This window comes from Fistularia commersonii, chromosome 2 (assembly GCF_037954325.1).
Source record: "Fistularia commersonii isolate RoL2024-O1a breed Wild chromosome 2, RoL_Fcom_v1.0, whole genome shotgun sequence".
NCBI lineage: Eukaryota > Metazoa > Chordata > Actinopteri > Syngnathiformes > Fistulariidae > Fistularia > Fistularia commersonii.
In genome coordinates, this window is record NC_141285.1 from 13,687,403 (window position 1) to 13,706,305 (window position 18,903).

Genomic DNA, 18,903 nt, shown 5'->3' on the forward strand with positions numbered 1-18,903 from the left:
TTTAACTACGGGTTTTTATGATGAATTGCTGCACAGTGGGGTAAAGGGCTGTCCAGAAAAACACTTTCTGCAGCTCTGTCAAATTATATAAACCGTCTATCCTGAGGTTTACTTCAAATTTCAAATACAGCATGCTTCTCTCCTCTGCTTGACCTTTTCATCACTTCATCCAGAATTACATAATCCTCACCGGATCAGGTTTGCATGGGATTTTTTGTCTTCCAATGTTATTTCTATCCCTATGCCTAAAACCGTTTGCACATTATGTTTACCTCTTCAAGGGGACTGCATTGAAAACAAGCACCTTACATTCAAAAAGGCGGTAATTAATGAAGCATTATATAAGCTTGTCCAAGCAATGTATGAACACATTCTGGACTACTTCTAGTAATATTATTGCAGGTATATGATTTTGTCAAATACAAAATGTGGCGACTGTTAGCAGTTACACCGGCGTAGGTGGGCCAGAATATCTCTGTCTCCTCTGCAGAGGCTTACTGGAATATGCTGAGTCTCTCTCTCTCTCTTCCCCCTGGAAGAAAGAAATAAATAAAGAGCCCTTGCGTGCCTGCTGAGTCACACATTGTGGCTAGCAGGAAAGACAGCAGCACTTTGGGCTGTCCAGGCTGAGGCCCCGCCGCGCTGGCCGGGCGATGATTCACGGACATCAATTTGTTTTCAGCGATCCGCCGGCGGGAGGGGAGCCAGCTGTATGCCTCCGTCCTACATCTCGCTTTTATGATGATCGCTGCGGCGTTTTTGGTCCTCTTAAGGCCGTACAGTATTCAGTGTGTGCTGCTGCTGTTGCTGCTTTTGCTCGGGACAATTGCGACAATCTTGTTTTTCTGTTGCTGGCATCGAAGACTCCGTAATGGGAAGCACCCAATAAAATCCGTGCTCTCCGGACGCTCCAAGTGCCGCGGTGAGTAACGCAGGGCCAAGCGCATCTTCTCATCCGCATCCCCATCCTCGCTGCTTTGGATGTTATCATTTAATGCGTAGTCAGAAATTCAATGGGCAGAGAGAAGAAAGTCGCACATATTTCATTAAGGTGTGCGTGTATGACCAAAGTTAAGAGCGTTGGATCATGTTTAAGTTGGACGCATATGTCGTTATTTCTGACTTGACATACGTATATATATCGGTATTATTAATCAGATTGTAATCTGCTCTTCTTACGAATGTTGTCTGCTCCATAGTTGGCCTCCGAACGCATCATTTTCGATCAGAGGTAGGATAAACTTTTTGTTTCTTTCATACCATTATGATTTTAAACTAAATCAAAGCAACATCACATCATAAATCCCGAATTACGAGCATTGCTATTGTCATCAAGTATAATCTGACATAATCTTAGAAAAGAGTTTTATCAAGGGCTGCGTGGCTATTTTAAGAAACATTAAGTGCGCAATGCGCATATGTCATCAATATTGTAGGTGAATTTGCAGTTTCTCTTATAACTCAGCGTACTAACAGTATATCAACAGTGAAACACTGCTACGTCAACCCGAGGTGTAAAGGAACTGAACAAACCTACTGACATGTATCAAAATAAACCGTAGAACCCAGTATTTGTCATCAGTGATGCGTCAAGGTAATTTTCAGATTTAGTATTTCCGTTTTAAACACTTTTTATGAAATAAAACAGAGGGTACAAAAACGTACCAAAGTCCTCCAAACGTCAAGAAGGAACGTGGGATTTTAAATGTAATTGGCTTGTAAGACAAAGTTTTCACAGTGCAGGTTCGTGTTTTCATATTTGCATTGTTTTATGACAATGATATCTAATTATAGCTCAAATTACTCAATTCCATTATACCAACAGATTCTCAGTTAATTAAAAATTCAAACAAAGTGGTTCAGTATACCTTCAAGTTTGAAGTAATGTTATGAATTCTATTTTATATTGTAAGGACATTTGATGATCTTTTTGTTATTGTTGTTAACCCACAAGCCCATTTGAAGGAACTGTAATATATTTCAAGAACAATAACAACTCACATTCATTTTAGCTTTGTGAGCAACCTAGTTTCAAAACCGCCAAGGAAAATCATAGTTGTTTTCCTTCTCCCGGATAATTTATTGAACCACAGGACACCGAATCCCTGCTCCGTTGCACAGGACTAAAGTTTTGGGGATTCAATATCCTATTTCAGGACATGACATAAGGGCAATGCTGATTTTTAAAGGTTGAAACGGTTTCCTGTGACCTCAAACAAGACATGAGTTTTTTAAAAAGAACTCTGGTGCAATGTCTGCTTTCTCTCTCTCAGTGCAGTGATTTTTAGGTGTTGTATGATCTCTCAGTGCCTGTCATTTCCTTGAACTTCTTTTTGGGTCTATGTGATTTTAAAATCTTGTTCACGTGTAGGTCAACCCCCCCCCTTAAAAACACAAATCCAATAATAGTCATGAGGGATGACAACATTTGAAGTTTCTCTTGCTAACTCTGCTGGATCATGAATCTGCCATCAGCACGTCATTTGTCTCTTCTTTCCTAGGCATTCAGACACAGTCCACGCCACGCAAGGAGGAGCATATATGCTCGAGTAACAGAGGAGAAGACAAAACTGGTTGAGGTTCCTGATAGCAATCCCGATTCATCATCAACTCTCAGAAAACGCAAAGTGAAAAAGAGAGTCCTACCAGAATTTTACCAGTCTGTACAAGTCACCCCTACACGCAAACCTGTAGGTATTTCTGTTAGCTGTGGTCTTGACTGGTATGATATAGTGTTATTTTTCCCTTTTGCCTGCTACCATTATAGGATTTAGTAACTTGAGTAACCGGCACATTTTTTTTTTCATGGGGATTGATTTCAAAGTGAGCAGAAATGGCCTCTGTGAGTCCAAGTGTTGTGTCATCAGATGAAAACATGAATCCAAAGTGCCTTTTCATTTTGTGCGACCCACCATTTCACATACTCGGGGAAAAAAAAAAAACATAGTAAGCCAAAATATAATTGCAGTGCCTCATCAAGCAAATAAATGGCTAACATTGCCCCGTATCAGAGTTTGCCTTAAATCAGAAAAGAAATCAAATGAACGTAGGAATGATAACATTAAAATTTGGTATACAGGTTATGGTACTCCTAAAATTTTACTGCAGCAACTTGACTTATTCATATTTTAAAGACGTTTTGTCTCGAATCGGATACACCTCTTTAGTTCTAACTTGTTAGAATTGAGTAGTTTGTCAAGATTTTACCACTAAGAGCATTTGGGTCATCATTTATAATACAGCAAAAGTTACTGATGTTTTTAGCATTTCACTAATTTTAACAAGCTGTAATAAATACCTTTCACAAACAAATCAGAGAGCATTAATTAATTCACTCTTATTTATCAGGTGATTATTAATTTTCGAATAATGAATGATAATTTGTCACGGGCTCCGTTGACTATTGTGAAATTTTCTGTCTGGCTCCTGTCTAATTCATTCAAACAGTTTATAATACCATCTTTGGAATATGATATGATAGGAATCAACAGTTTAGCTCTTTGCTGACTCACCCTAGTGATGGGCACATTATGGCGCTTGAGCTTTTCTTATTTGCATCCTTCTCTGACTGTCGGAAGCATCACAAAGCACAGTAAGAGTTAGATTTTCATTTATTGCAGGAAGTTTTGGTTCAGTTGTCTGTGGGACAGAATTACCTGGCCCATATTGATCTATAGAAAGCATTATTAGATCTATGAGATACTTTCTTTCTTTCTTTCTTTCTTTCTTTCTTTCTTTCTTTCTTTCTTTCTTTCTTTCTTTCTTTCTTTCTTTCTTTCTTTCTTTCTTTCTTTCTGATAAAATGCTTTACTTTACTCAGGAAATGAAGTGTGTCACAAGGGTTTTATCCCTATTGCAAATGTCTACCTGTATGATATAATATCTTTATTCATCACAAACCTCAATATCGCTGTTTGGACGAAGTGCATTGAAAGAAATGTATGTATCCATGAAGAGCTGTTGCAGTGCACTGCCTCCATTAGTTGTGTTGCAATAATGTAGAGTGTGTTATCCCAAATAGAAACACATAAATCAGCATAAAAAATTGACCAGCACCTATGTATGTCAGTAAATTACAGTTGGTATTTTGCCAAACATCTTACATCACCAACTCACATTGTATTGATATAAGTATATCGTTACTATAATGGTACGTATGGTTGATGGAGTAAAGCTCCTCATGCTTATGTATGTGCAGAAACATAAACGAGTTCTGTATCAGTGCCCTGTCTAGGTAAATCCGTTTTTGTGTTTTTAACTCTTTAGCATCCAGACAACTGTCAGAGTTAATAACTGTTTACAAATTGCAGAGTATATTTCCTTTTCTTTTTTTTTAAACGTATACTGTTTTGGTACAAAAAAGGAAATATGAAAGCATATGGCTTCATTACGGTTATAATTTTGGGCATATACCAATATAAATAACTAAAGACATAAAATTCAATAAATATTTGAAGAATGATGTACATTCTGAAACAGGATTAACATTGCATTGAATTTGTTATCTATTTTTGTCCCTGTGTGGTTTGCACCTTACGTAAAAGGGAGAGAGGTTAAGGCTGACTCAGAAGGACACACTGATTCTTGCATCAGCACGGTTTCATTATGGTGACCATTAACTTCCCTTGAACCATGGATGCTCTTCCTTTCGTAGAAGTAATTATAAAGCAGGGGAAAAAATAGCTGACAAAGATGTAACACCGAGCTGCCTTTTCACGATCAGACTTTGGGATGAGGAGTGATCCAAAAAGTGATATAAAAGTGGATATTCCAACACTAGGAATTAATTTGTATGATGTCTTAAATTTGAATTTCTGCCACGGTTCATTGTGCAAATACTGAGTGACTTCACAGTATGTGACCATTTCATGTATTATGTAAAAGCTGTAGGTATACCAGTCCCTGGGCTGTTGTAATATGTTTAGTCAATAAGCAAATTAAGTTTCACCACAAAGGTATTTAATGAGGCCCCGCCCCTCCATTCATCATGCTGGGTCAATACACTTGGGTAGCTCAGGTGTGCCCAAAAAATGGCAACACAGGTTTATTCATCTGTAGGTGTGGGTTTGTAGCAGGTCGGATTATCATGGCAACGATGCATTAATGAATAATATATGTATATATTTTACTATTGAAAACATTCAGCGGGGTTAGAATCTTAAATCTGAATGAGAGTCGCGCCTTTTGTACACCCCTACCCGTCTCAGACCTCCCAGGTAACAGGAACCACGTGACTTCCGCCTTAATGTAGTCAGCGACACATCCTGGAAGCTATTTAAAGCCTCCTCCGCGGGATCGAATGTGCCGTTTGATGCTTGAATTGGGGGAATCAGTGGGTGCCTCTGCTCTCATCCTCCTCCCACCCCGGTTCCAGTGGCAATTGTAGCGGTAGTCGTGCAGGGATGGCGCTGTAACCCCGCCACCCGCCTCCATTCGGAGCTGCTGCTGTTTGGCTGCTGGCTGTGATGCGGAGACGCACGCTGTCTGCTCTCCCATCGACAGCGCGCACACACACACACACACACACACACACACACACACACGCAGACGGCAGCATCCTCAGTGCGCTCTGGAGATCTGACATCACCTCGTATCCTTAATGTTCCGGTAAAAGGGAACGACCAGTGGCCGGATCATTCGTCAAAGGGTGTGGCGCGCTTGACAATTGACGCACTAAATGTGGGCTTTAAAGGGTGGAGGCTAATAGAAAAAAAAAGAAAAAAAGGATTGTTATTTTTCCCTCTCCGCTGACAAGTCTCCATGTATGCTGTGGTAAGTCTTATCGCCGACCTGGCGGGGGAGCTAGATACTATTTATTTCCCATTGCCTTTATTATGGCTCAATCTTTTGTTGTGGATAATTGCGAGTTTATGTCACACCTTTTCCGATACCCAAACGCTCGCATAACGCACCTTGACCCACAATGTTTATATTTCTTACGGTACACAAGTGGTAGCCCTACGCCTGTGTTAAGACGCTTTATTTTCCCAATGTAATTGTCTTGAATCAACACCACCGTTGTCCGTTTGATACAAAATGTCTTTTGTTTGATAGAGCTCTAGTTCGGGGAACCCTTCCCTCCAATGTTCCATGTCTTCCTCGGCGGATTTCTCGGACGACGATGACTACAGTGTTAAATCTGGGTCGGCGTCACCGGCTCCCGGGGACACGTTACCCTGGAACCTGCCCAGACACGAAAGATCCAAGAGGAAAATCCAGGGAGGCTCGGTTCTGGATCCGGCAGAGAGAGCCGTGCTGAGGATCGCAGGTAAGAGACTCCTTTTTCTGGCATCGGGGGAGCGTGTGGCCCCGCGCCCATGGGTCCCTATGGAATTACAACCGAGGGACCTCAAGAGGACTTGTTGGAGTTATAGTCCATATTACTCATGTTTATATTTATAAACAGCTGAATTATCCGTGGTGTGTGAGTTGCAAAAGGTTAATTTGGAAGTTAATGCTTTTCTGTGCGTCAATATTATATACCCCTCCGCTGTTCAATGTTTCATTGCATGAAATTACATGTTATTCCAGTGCACATCCAAAGACTCTTGTAGCTGATATAAACACATCAAACATGAAATATCACCGATATTTGTTTTATGTTCACCAACACGCTTTGCTGCTCTTTTAAAACGATTTTACAGCTGTAAACCACTGAACAAAAGGACATATTTTAGAGGCCTCAATGGATTTGTCGATTTTGATTCGGATGTATCCACGTGGTTCACAACAAGCCTTGATCGTGGACAGCAGCTCTGCCGCTTCTGGTGGGTGGAGAAAAACACGGACCATGTCAGGAACCGGTGCGGACAGTCCTGGAAAAAAAAAGTGTTTATCATTCCGCCCTGCAAAAAATAGATGCGCCGCGGAGCTTGGTTTAAAGATCTTGTTTCGCTGAGGCGGGTTCAGATCAAGGTCGCAGAGCAAAACCGAGAACTTCCGGGGATAAGCAACCCCCTTTATCACATTTTAATCAGACTCAGGATTGATCTTTTAGATGTTAATAAGAGCGACTTTTTTTTGTAGCGCAGCAGGCCCAGTAGATCTTCCTATCAATCTGTCAACTCCGGAGAGGAAGTTGCTCTTATTGGACGGAGCGCATTCGGGGGAGGGATGTAGGGCGTTTCCTTTAGTGCAACAACAGCGCCGATCACTCTTGAGTAGTCAGTACGCACACACTAACACACACATACACACACATACACACATACACACATACACACACATACACGCACACGCACACACACACACACGCGTCGTGCCCCTGTCCGCCACTGCCGAATGTCCAGTTAGAGCTCGGGTTATGGCTCAGTACGCATCGCAGGCTTATGTGCTTTCGGACGAACAGGAATATCTCCAGGCATATGAGGATGTTTTGGAAAAATATAAAGGTAGGATCGATGATGCCAGGATTTTGTTTACTGACAGATTAGGGTAAGATTTCGGTCGCTCGCTGCTTGACAGTTCAGTGCATATGAGACCCTCCCTCCCTTTTAGTCATTGGCTGAGGTCCTAATCTTCCCTGGGAATGTGGAAATATTCCCTGCTTGAGGTATCACATTTTGAAATGTTCACGTACTTGCGACATAGTACATTGCAACAGGTGATTATTAATCAATTTTTATGTTTTGTGGCTGTAATTTTGAATTATTTCTTGTGAAATGTGAAGAATCATGAAATTGAGTAGATATTTTCTCATATAAAGGTGTCTTCATGGGTTAACAGCATGTTTTAGGAAATGATTTGCTCACAATGTAAACTGAAAATGATTGCATTTTCCAAAGAAAAGGAGAAATAAGCTGGGATCAGCTGTCATGGGTTTGACTGGGCCGACAGGTCATCAGTTGCTCATGTTCTTTTCTGTGGTGGAAGTGAATCCGTTACATATAATAGGACGCCATAACTTATTGTCTCCGTGACTGTCAAATCACTGTGACGAAATCCCACTCATGAGGTGCAGAGGTGTAGAGGTCTGGTGGAGCTGAATTCAAACTGACAGCGACTTCATTAACCGTCGCATTTCCACAAGCGACCAAATAAAAATGACAGAATGCGAAGTAACCTATACTGTGTGCAATTGTGTATGTTTCTTCGGCTGCTGAGTTTTGTCGCTGGCAGCAGGAGTCAGTTGTGTTATAAGGCTCAACCATTCTCTGAACTCTATGAGATCATATGACGCAGCATCATTAAGTATCTGTGGCTGTTGCTTTCAGGCAGAGGAGCTGTGACAATGAGCTTACTTTATTTTTCATTTCTTCCGCAGTCACTGATCACCAATAAGTGATCGGTTTTTGTATGTAACATTTGGGTGTTTTTTTTGTGTGGGGAATATTCAACTTTTAGTTGTTGTGAGAAAAATGGACTCATCAATAAAGGGTAAGATATTTTCCATTTTCTTAACAGTTCCACAGAGCTTTGTTGGCTTATGTTCAGTTCCTGTAATATTAAATGGGACAATTGACATGTAATATCTTGAAAAAGTACTGCTCACTTTTTCTATCAACTTTAAACTTGGTTGAAAAGTTTTTTGACTTGGGGGTTTGAATGTGACTCTGTTAATGGCAAAAAAAGGAAAAGTGTTTGTTGAAGTAGAGATATTTGATTTCTTAACCAGGGTTAGGGTTAGCAGCACACAGTATTAGAACATGATAAAATAATAATAATGATACATTTCTGTGTTATGTTGGTGATTGCTATGCTTCCTCTACAAATGGAAATATCAAAACCATTGTCCCCCCACAACACTCTTATGAATTTAAAAGAAAGATTAAATACGTATTTTCTCAAGCCACAATATGTGAAAACGCAGAACTTGTTATTTTGTTTGTTTGTTAGTGTATTTGTTTGTCTTTAATTCCTAGATTGCCTTGTTTTTGACTTAGTTTTATTTGATATTCTGAGATGGTGCCTCAAGCTCTTCGCCATGTGATGACCTAAATATAAAAAAAAGGGACACATTTCCATAGCAAACAGATACAAAACAAACAGAGTAATAAATATCAAGCTGGCTAAAGAGATATTTATGTGACTCCAACTTTGGATATGAGATCATTTTTACTGTTGATTGTTTTTACATCAAATGGACTTGCAAACAAAAACATTTGAAATGCCATCATGGATGAGTTTATGATATTTACCGGATCTGCCTCTGGACTTATCAAACATATCTAAAATATTTGTTTTACAAAGAGAAAGGCTTTATTTTAGTTAATTGTTTTTGTGTTTGTTTTGAACTAATCAAACTCCAGTTTGACCTTTTGTCCACCCTGAATAGTTACATTCATAGTTTATTTAAGAGCAAGAGAAGTCTTCTGGGTTCTGAAGAAAACAAGAGGTCAGAATACATGAGTCGCTGAGTATAACAGACTCCCTTGGTCTCAGAAATGTTATTGCTGGAGAAGTAAGAAAACCCCACTAATTGGGTATTACAGTTAATAATACACTTAACACACCAATCGCTTTGAGCTCAAACGAAACTCAGTGTAGGCTTTACAAAAGACTGAAGACTTGAGGAATGAGTTAAATACATGGTTTTGTCGACACACAGCTGTGAAAAGCGCTGGGCAGGGCATTACAGGATCACACTGTTCCAGCAAAGCCTGTTTGGTGGGCCATCAATATGAAGGGGCCATTTGAGTTCTCTAACATTTGATCATCCTCTGGCATCAGGAAAGATTTAATGGATTAGACATTTGGCGGTCCAGACAGATTCTCTCTCAGTTCACTCTGTTTTTAGGATGCCATTTGGTTTGTGGGGTCTCAGCAGACTGAAAATAACAGAAGTTTTCTCAAAACAGGACTCATTCATGGTTTTTGACAGTTTTTGACTATTTTGACTATTTTGAAAATATCAATCACTTGAATATAAAACAAAATAACTGATTTTCCAAGACTAGAGAGGAAGTTAGTTGCTTGATTTGCTGTGGTGACCCCTGAAGGGAAAAGCTGAAAGGAAAAGAAGAACTAATTTTTCAAGATGTTAAAAATCACAGAAAATTAATATCCCTAAGACTCAACTGATATCATTGTTAAATATATTTCTCATTTTTTTCATTAAAACCAAATAACAGTATTTGAAAAAAAATGATAATCTCTATATTTACAAAAAAATGTAATTTCCTGAAGGTAAACTGAAAGAGACCTTGGATAGACATCAGTCAGCTTCACATAATGTTTTAGAAGTTTTTATTTTCTTTTTATTGTCTTTATTTTTTATTTTTACCAGGGAGAATCATCAGTCAGTCTTTTGGATGGTGGTGCTTGAAGTGAATGTGATTAAGGGTGTGGCCCTTCAGCATCTGCAAGGCAATGTTGCATTCTGCATCAGGGTCTAAAGTCATGTAATGAGTAGAATCTCTGGCTTTCTATATGTAAAAATCCCCTATTATTAAAATATGCAACTTGTTCTTTTACTACCCCATATTATCATACTGTAATGAAATAGGGTTTGAGAGAGAGAGTGAGAGAGAGAGAAGAGCGAGAGAGAGAGCTTTGTGTTTTTGCACAGTCACTGCCTTTGTCCAGCCACTGGGGCTGTGCCCAGCCCAGCCCCTTTGCTCCATGTCGACAGCCCACTCATCAAAATCAAATACCCCCCCACACACACGCATGCGCGCACGCACACACACATACACATACACACACACACACTCAACCACAGGCTCTACCCATGAACTGTCTGCTACCATACAAAAGACACTTTGTTTTTATTGGAGCAGTTTCACAGTTCCAGAGACTTGTCAATGTGTCAAACTGATGGTAGTGACACTTTTTGGCTGTGTGTCAAAGAACCACATTTTGATGACGGTCTCGCCCACCTCAGACAAAATTCCGATTGTGTACATCCATTTAGTCACAGGGGAAGTGGAGGGACGCATCTTTTTAATACGTAATAGGAACACTCATTGTAGCTATAAATTATCTTTTTTCTGCACTGTCATTCAAAAAAAGACATTTAAAGAAGAGACTTATAGTGCAGTTCATGTCAGCATTACTTAATAGTTTATAAAAAACAAGTACTTCAAAACAAGTGAATTTTCCTTTCCTAAAATGCTCTTACAAGAGAAAAAAATATCTTAGCATTTACTTATTGAGTAAACCAAAACTGAAAAATTGACTCGCAGGTAACAGAGTGGTTTCATTCGAGCAGATATGATTTAGATCACAAGGGTATCCGATTATCAGGAGTTTATCCTCCGATATGGCAGCTAGAATCCAATATGCCAAGTCATCTTCCAGTGATATCGAGCAGGACCATTTGAAACCATTAATGTGGCTTCCTCTGGCTACATTTTAGAGACTCATTTTCAACACTCTCCACAGAGCTTGTCAATGGGTTTTGTGGAAAATGATCATTGTTATTAATGTTTCTGTTCCATCTGCCTGTATTTACTGCTGTCTGCCTGTACAGTATCCAGGCAAGCTGTGTTTATATGTAGCTTATGATTCTATATTCTTGAATTTTTAATGGTATCCTTCATAATTTATCAAAAAATCACAAGATGCCTTCCATTCAGTTGTCTCATATCTTTTTCTGTTTCTTATGTTATTTTTTTTTTACATTTAGAAATGTTTTATTGATATTGTCATGGTGATGGCAAGACCAGCATGACTGAACATCATTCCACAGCTTTGTTTAGCTCCTTTTGCATGATCTCATATTGCGAGTCTCTGTCCCACCCCTGACTCATGCGCTGTAGCCATTCTCCTCATACTCCTGGAGCACCACCCTTTTCCATAACGCAGCAGATGCAGGGAAGTAATCCAGAGATAGCAGGAAGAGAGAGATTTCCTTTCTTTCTCTGCCACTTCATTTATAACCAAGAATGGTCATTTTTTAATTTTTACTGATGACTTCAAAAGCTGATATGATACATGAATTATCTCATATCAGAATATATTTAAACAGAGATAACACATGGAAAATCAATCTTTATGAAAGAGGCGAGATCATGGTTGATGATACAGATTAGTAACAAATTGTTCACAGCAAATGCAGACTCTTTCTATTATTTTGGTGGGTGTTACTATTTAGTATTGGTTTCTACAACAGTCAACTGATCTCATATCCAGTTAAATTCCACTGCAACATTCATTGGTCCTGCTATCATCACTGGGAGACTAAATGCTTGATTAGCTTTGGGAAGAATGGAATCAGAGGGGCTTGCTCCTGGCACTTATTCAAACACTGCAAGTCTTAGTCAATTTTTCACATATTTCAATAATCTCATTGCAATTGGATTTTTTTTTTTAAATTCAAGGGGAACAAGCAAGCTAATTGCTATTATTCAATTAACCTTAGATATCAAGAACTCTTGAAACTGGAACTTGTTTCTGTCCCCCAAATACATCTCTAACTGATAACTGTTTCAGTATCATTCAAAATGCTACCATTTGACAGAAGATTGTAACAATTTCTTGACAATTCAGTCTAAAATAAAAACAAAAAACATCAAATGTAGCCTTTCTTTATCTCCTGACCGTTTTGTAACAAACAATCCATTTATATGCAGTGGACGTTTGAAAATTAAATGTCAACTGATACAAATTATTTTCTTGGAGTAAAATAGAACATTTAGATTTCCGGGTATGAACAAATAATTTTGTATATCAAAGGTCTGTTTATCACAGTAAGTTTAGTGATAAGACCAAAGAGAAAGACTTTCTAATGCCATTATTGATTTCATGTTAAAATCTCCAGTCATGTAATTGACTCCATAGTCTTTATTGAGAATTTGACAAGCTTTGCAGCTGTTCTATAATGACAAGTTTGCTTCTCTAGCTCCTACCTCAGTTGAGATTTATTGTTTTGTGTATATGTGGTGAAGATAACAAGGATATGAGATCAGAGATAGACAGAAATTAAGAAAACATGACAGATGAATATAATATAATTAATAAAAAAATTGCTGAAAATTGCTTTTAGGGGAAGTCATAGAGCCATGTCCTCAATGGACAACCTAGATCTGCTCAATTGAACCTTGGAGAAAAACAATGACTGTACAATGTCCCCACATGGTAGGCTTTCTTGAGTAATTACTTATTTCTTGAGAAATTCCTTCTTTCGTTTTCTTATTTGTGCAGAAGAGTTTGGTCAAGGCAGACTGGAAGGGTTGCTTTTTAGGCTCGGCAGACAGTTTCAGTTTGTGAGTCACATATTTCACATGCTGCCCCGCCCTTCTTTGAAGACAGTTCCATATTTGTCACAGTTAAGGAATTACAAAAACCTGTCAGCTCATCAGTTACTGTTTTTTTGTAAACCGGCTATATTTAGAAAGCGTGATAACAACATGTGTACTAAAACTGCAGTGGGTGAGATAGGTGTATTTAACCAAGTCATCAATACAGTAAATCTCTTCAGTAATTGCCACTGGGCTTAAAAACCCCTCTAAATGGCCACTATTTATCTGAAAAGAAAACACAGTTGTAGTCTCAAAGGTTTTTTTTTGGTTTTAGGAGTCACTACTTGTTTTAATAATGACATTTTACACAGTGATTGCAAAGACTTCAAAAATGTAATTTAATCATTTAATGGCATTATGAAACTCCTCTGTCCAGAACTGAAGTTTAATGTGATGCAATTTTTTTCACATTTATATATTTGTTTGAGACCAGGGTCAGACTGAAAAGCCGAGATTCACCTGTTTCAGTTTTTCAACTTAGTATAATTTTACCTTAAATTAAACATGCATGAAAAGACCCCTCTTTCATGTATCTGCTACTACAATGCAAAACACAGATGGTGCTCAAAATGAACCAAAGGTACAGAAGTATCTGGCTTTGTTTTTGAATGTGACGCAAGGGACTGGAAATCTGAGTTGTTTGGTAAGAATATTCTGTGTGTCCTTGTCAGTGGTTAGCGGGTTCAGGGCATTTCATTTAAGCCTTTGTCAGTCTTGTTTCCACAACGCCCCCATGGGTGGTCAAGAGGATTACAGAGGGTGAATTTTGATTGCAATGACTTTTTGACATAGCCCTGCACAAAGTCTGGGGGTATTTTAGGAACTGTGATGCCAAAGGGTGTCACTGGCCCCCTTGTGCTTGGCATTTTTAGGAAAACTGTAATTATCAGTGCTCAAACAGGTTCTTTGAAATGAACTGCCCTAGTCTGTGTTTCTAATAGACTACAGTGCTGTTGGAAAAAGATCTTTAGTTATTCCTTACTCAAGAACACAACTACTATCTTCTCTTGAATGTAGCTTTGGAGTTTCTACAAATGCAGGGCTCTATCCTATGATGTTCAAAAACATCAGAATGAAAAATACTTTATACAATACAATTCTGGATATGAAATATTATGGATGAATGCTGTGAACAAATGTAAATGAGTTAATATCTGACTTACTGACATGTGCAAGTAAGTCAACTCTCACAGTGATTTTCTTCATCAGCCCAATTTTAGGGAAATGAAGGACATCATTCAGGAGAGATCGACCATATAGTTTGCTGTGTGTCGAGGCCAGTGTGGTCTAGGGCTGGAGTTATTTATAGCGATGCACGTGTGCTTCGCTGAGGTCTACAAATAAGTGTCTCAAGAACTCTGTGTATTTGAATGCAGTGGTGAACCGATGGCTTTCGCCAGACTCAGTCAGTTAAGATACTCGCCCACACATTGACAGAACTCTGGGTGCCATGACTAGTTTTTTCAGTTAGTTATGTAGTTACTGTTGGCTGCTCATAACCAAGCAAAGAAAGTAATGACCTTATTATTACTAATTAGGTTTCAATCACAGTGTAACCTGAAAGAGGCCAGATTTACACAGATAAGTCACAAGTTTGTAAGCTATTGCTTTTAACAGTTGATAAGAGTCTTTGCAATGTTGATTATAATAAACGTAGTACAATATCTCCTGTCTGGTCCATCAAAATTTTGACCAGCCAGGGAAACCTGAGAGTTTTAAGGGGTTTACCTACATTGAGGATGACAGATGACCAAGAAATTGGTCAGTCTAGAGCTCCAAATGCCAACTTAGTTTCCAAAGAATATGCCCATTAAGGAGCAGGAGGTGGCAAGAAATTGAACAGATATGGTTTGGTCTTCATTGTCTATGCAGGAAAAACCATGACTATGTGAGAGAGAGGCTTTAGTCAGTCATTCATCCTCCTTTTAAACATCAACCTATTCAAGTCAGAGGTCACATGCTTTTCTAAGCTGGTTCAGACTGCTGGCTGAAGTTTACCTTTCATTCCATGTCAAAGACATAAAAGAAATTATTTACCAGAGATTTTTACCAGATAACAGTCCATGTCCAGACATACAAAGTCTGTTGTGTTTTTTTTTTTGCTCTTTTTTTAATTCCATGATTAGAAATGTAAAACTAGCTTTTCAAATAAAAGAATTCCGTTTCATTTGCATGACATCATCGAGAACACCTTTTTCTTCAAAAAATCCTCAAGAGGGCACCATACATTTAAAATCACATTCAGGTTTAAGGTATCAGATGTTTTCCCACTGCAAGCGCATTTAAGAGCTGATGATTCTGTTTTTTTTACTCCACCTGACAGGGTGATTGTGTGGGTTCATACACATATCTGTTATTAGTAATCAGAGTAATATTTGCAGTACATCAATCTGTTTCTGGCTATTTAGGAGGGCATAGTGATTACACTCCTTCCCTTTGACATTTGTAGCACCACAGAGGGTCTTGGGAAAAGGGCCAACTCATCTGTTCCATGATTGTAAGAGCCTAAGACAATAGGCACAGACATGATGGTTTACATTTCAAACTCAATTATACTGCACTGCATTCAATTACAAAGCTTAAAAGTCCTCCACTGCAAATGACACTCCCTCAGTGATTCAGCTGTGAAGTCACATAGACACAGACATCATTTATGACACAGCAGCAATATTAGGTCCTTGGCAGCATCATGCAGTCAATACAAAGACAGACAACTGTCTCTGATTTATCTATTTTTTTCCTAAATGACTGATAATTGATTAATAAATTCCTTTTTCTTTAGAGCTAGATGTGTAGACCATCATACTCTGTAATTGTCAGATCAACCCAGTTTTAATTCATCCCTGATCCTATCCATCCTGGTCGCTCCCAAAGAGAACCTCAACATCTTCATTTCTGCGACCTCCAGCTCTGCCTCCTGTCTTTTTGTCATTGTCAAGGTTTCTACACCATACAGCATCGCTGGTTTCACCACTGTCTTGTACACCTTTCCTTTCATTCTGCGGGAAAAGTCTTCTATTGCATAGTACCCCTGACACTTTTCTCCACCCCTTCCAGCCCGCACTCTCTGCTCCTCTGGACTTTTGACCCCAAGTACTTGAAATTCTCCAGGTTCTTGATCTCCACTTCCTGCAGCCTCACGGTTCTACCCGAGTTCCTCTTATTCACAGACGTATGTTCTGTCTTGTTTCAACTAACCTTCATTTCTTTCCTTTCCAGAGCATATACCTCCACCTCTAGATTTTCCTCAACCTGTTTCCTGCTCTCAATACAGATCACAATGTCATCTGCAAACATCATGGTCCATGGAGATTCCGGTCTAACCGCATTTGTCAGCCTGTCCATCACCACTGCAAATAAGAAGGGGCTCAGAGCTGATCCCTGATGAAGTTCCACCTCCAACTTGAACTTCTCTGTTACACCTACAGCACACTTCACCACTGTCTCACAGCTAGCATACATGTCCTGTACCAGTCTAACATACTTCTCTGCCACTCCAGACTTCCTCATACAATACCAGAGTTCCTCTCTTGGCACCCTGTCTTATGCTTTTTCTAGGTCTACAAAAGCACAGTGCAGCTCCCTCTGATCTACTCTGTACTTCTCTATTAGCATTCGCAAAGCAAATTCTGCATCTGTAGTACTCTTTCCAGGCATGAAGCCATACTGCTGCTTACAAATGCTGACTTCTACTCTCAGGCTAGATTCCACTACTGTTTTCCATAACTTCATTGTATGGCTCATCAACATTATCCCTCTATAGTTACCGCAATTCTGCACATCCCCTTCATTCTTTAAAATGCGTGCCATCACACTTCTTCTCCATTGCTCAGGCAAATTCTCATTCTCCAAGATCCTGTTGAATAATCGAGCCTGAAACTCTACCGCTGCCTCTCCAAGACACTTCCATACCTCCACAGGTATATCATCAAGACCAACTGCCTTTCCACCCATAATTCTCTTCAATGCCTTCCTCAATTCCCTTTTACTAATCTCTGCTACTTTGTGGTCTACAATAGTATCTTCTTCTACCCTTGCCTCTCTTTCATTTTTCCTCATTCAATAGCTAATCAAAGTACACTTTCCATCTTCCCATCACTATTCTAGCATCTGTCAGTACATGTCCCTCTCTATCCTTAATTACCCGGACCTGCTGTACATCCTTTTCATATCTATCTCTCTGTTTTGCAAACCTGTATAAATCATTCTCTCCCTCCTAACTGTCCAGCCGAGCATACAAGTCATTGTAAGCCCACCTTCTTCAACCCACAGCAGCCCAATTTCCACTGGTACCCTGTAGGTTGTCGGTACCAATGGTGGTCATTGCTAACCTGAGCCTCAACCTATCCAGTATGAGATTGTTAGGTTTGATTCACATATTTAGTTTTGCCAAAGTTTTCCCTGGGATGCCCTGACGCTACCCTCTGCATTTACCTGGGTTTGGGACCAGCTCAGGGAGACACTGGCCTGTGCCCCCTGAGGCTGCATTAACTTGATATTGATTGCTATAATCTAAATAAAATATGTATAATAACAGAGGCTTTTTTTCTATTTGTATATTTTTGATAATTTTATGCCAACTTTACTCAAGGACAACAGCTTATGGCAAGAGCACTTTAATATTCTATTTTAGCACAGAATATTATGATTTCGTACTATCATAGATAAATCCATGACAGTGGACTATTTAACTTTGTGTAGATCCAAGGAAACTTTGTTGCGATTTACTGACATTTTCTGGGAAAGGTGTTTGTTATTAGGCTGGGTGTAACTTCTGTTATTTCTGCCAATGTGAATCTTTTTTTTTCAATTTGGCAGCTGCTAAATAGAGAAATGATCTAAATACACTGGTATTGGTAAAGATGTATTTGATAAGACAGGCAAGTTGCCATTTGAAAATTGTGGGATGTTTCTCTGTAATTACTGGGGCTTCAAAACAGCCATGTATCTTGCCATAGTAATTTGGAACCATCTTAAGACTCTCCTAAAGGGGAAATTTTCTTCTTTTTCCCCTCAGAAAACACACTTATTTCTGCTGTGGCTTTGAGTGCTGCTACGTAAACACTGAAAAGATCTGAAAATAGTGAGTAGTCATGGAAAACCTGACAGGGCTCGTTCTGGATGCTTGATGAGAAAAAGAGTTAACGGCTGCCCTAGAGGCTGGTAGGCAGGCAAACTGGCAACAAGAGGGAGGCTGTTAGTTCTCCCTCAGTCACTTCTCCACATGTCATCTATCTACCTGAAGTAGGATAATCTGCGCTACCTCAGGAACTATCAAACAGAATGAAGTACCTGCTCAAGACCGAGAGGGAGCATGTAGCCAATCTGGTAACCCTTATGTGCTGTATGGGTCAGTATTTGTCTAAGCTCTTGTTTTTTTTTTGCCTCTAATTTAAATCATGCCTGTGCTAGCTCCAGACTATTAGTGTCTTCGAGCAAATCTTATTTCCTAACCTGTGTTGAGGAATATGAAAGGGAAAAGTTTAATGTGCAGTGGTTGATGTTTATAATCATGCAGAGTTGTAAGATAGGACAGGATGTTAGAGATTTGCTACTGTTTTTGAATATTATTGCTAATTGGTGCTTTTGTCTCTTTAAGATGTGTTCTTAGATTGAATGAGAGGGAGGAGTAACTGGCAGCCAGGAAGCAGTGAAATGAGGCAAACATATGGTCACTGAATCCTGCATTTTTCTCACACATGGAGACTAAAAAGATGTGTTG

General features: G+C 39.3%; 1 protein-coding gene across 15 annotated transcripts in view; it reads left to right on the forward strand.

The window, feature by feature from the left end:
• The first annotated feature begins 583 nt into the window (after positions 1-583).
• The window catches only part of dst (dystonin), a 104,533-nt gene continuing 86,213 nt past the window's right edge, over positions 584-18,903 (forward strand). For 14 of the 15 annotated variants that reach the window (XM_086168362.1, XM_086168396.1, XM_086168371.1 and 11 more), the window contains exons 1-2: positions 5,549-5,772; positions 6,055-6,268. In XM_086168362.1, coding sequence (XP_086024488.1) covers positions 5,761-5,772; positions 6,055-6,268 — 226 coding nt within the window. In that variant the 5' untranslated portion in view covers positions 5,549-5,760. Of the gene's footprint in view, positions 923-1,199; positions 1,232-2,501; positions 2,691-5,548; positions 5,773-6,054; positions 6,269-18,903 lie in introns of those variants that run through there. The other variant, XM_086168493.1, reaches the window with a different exon arrangement.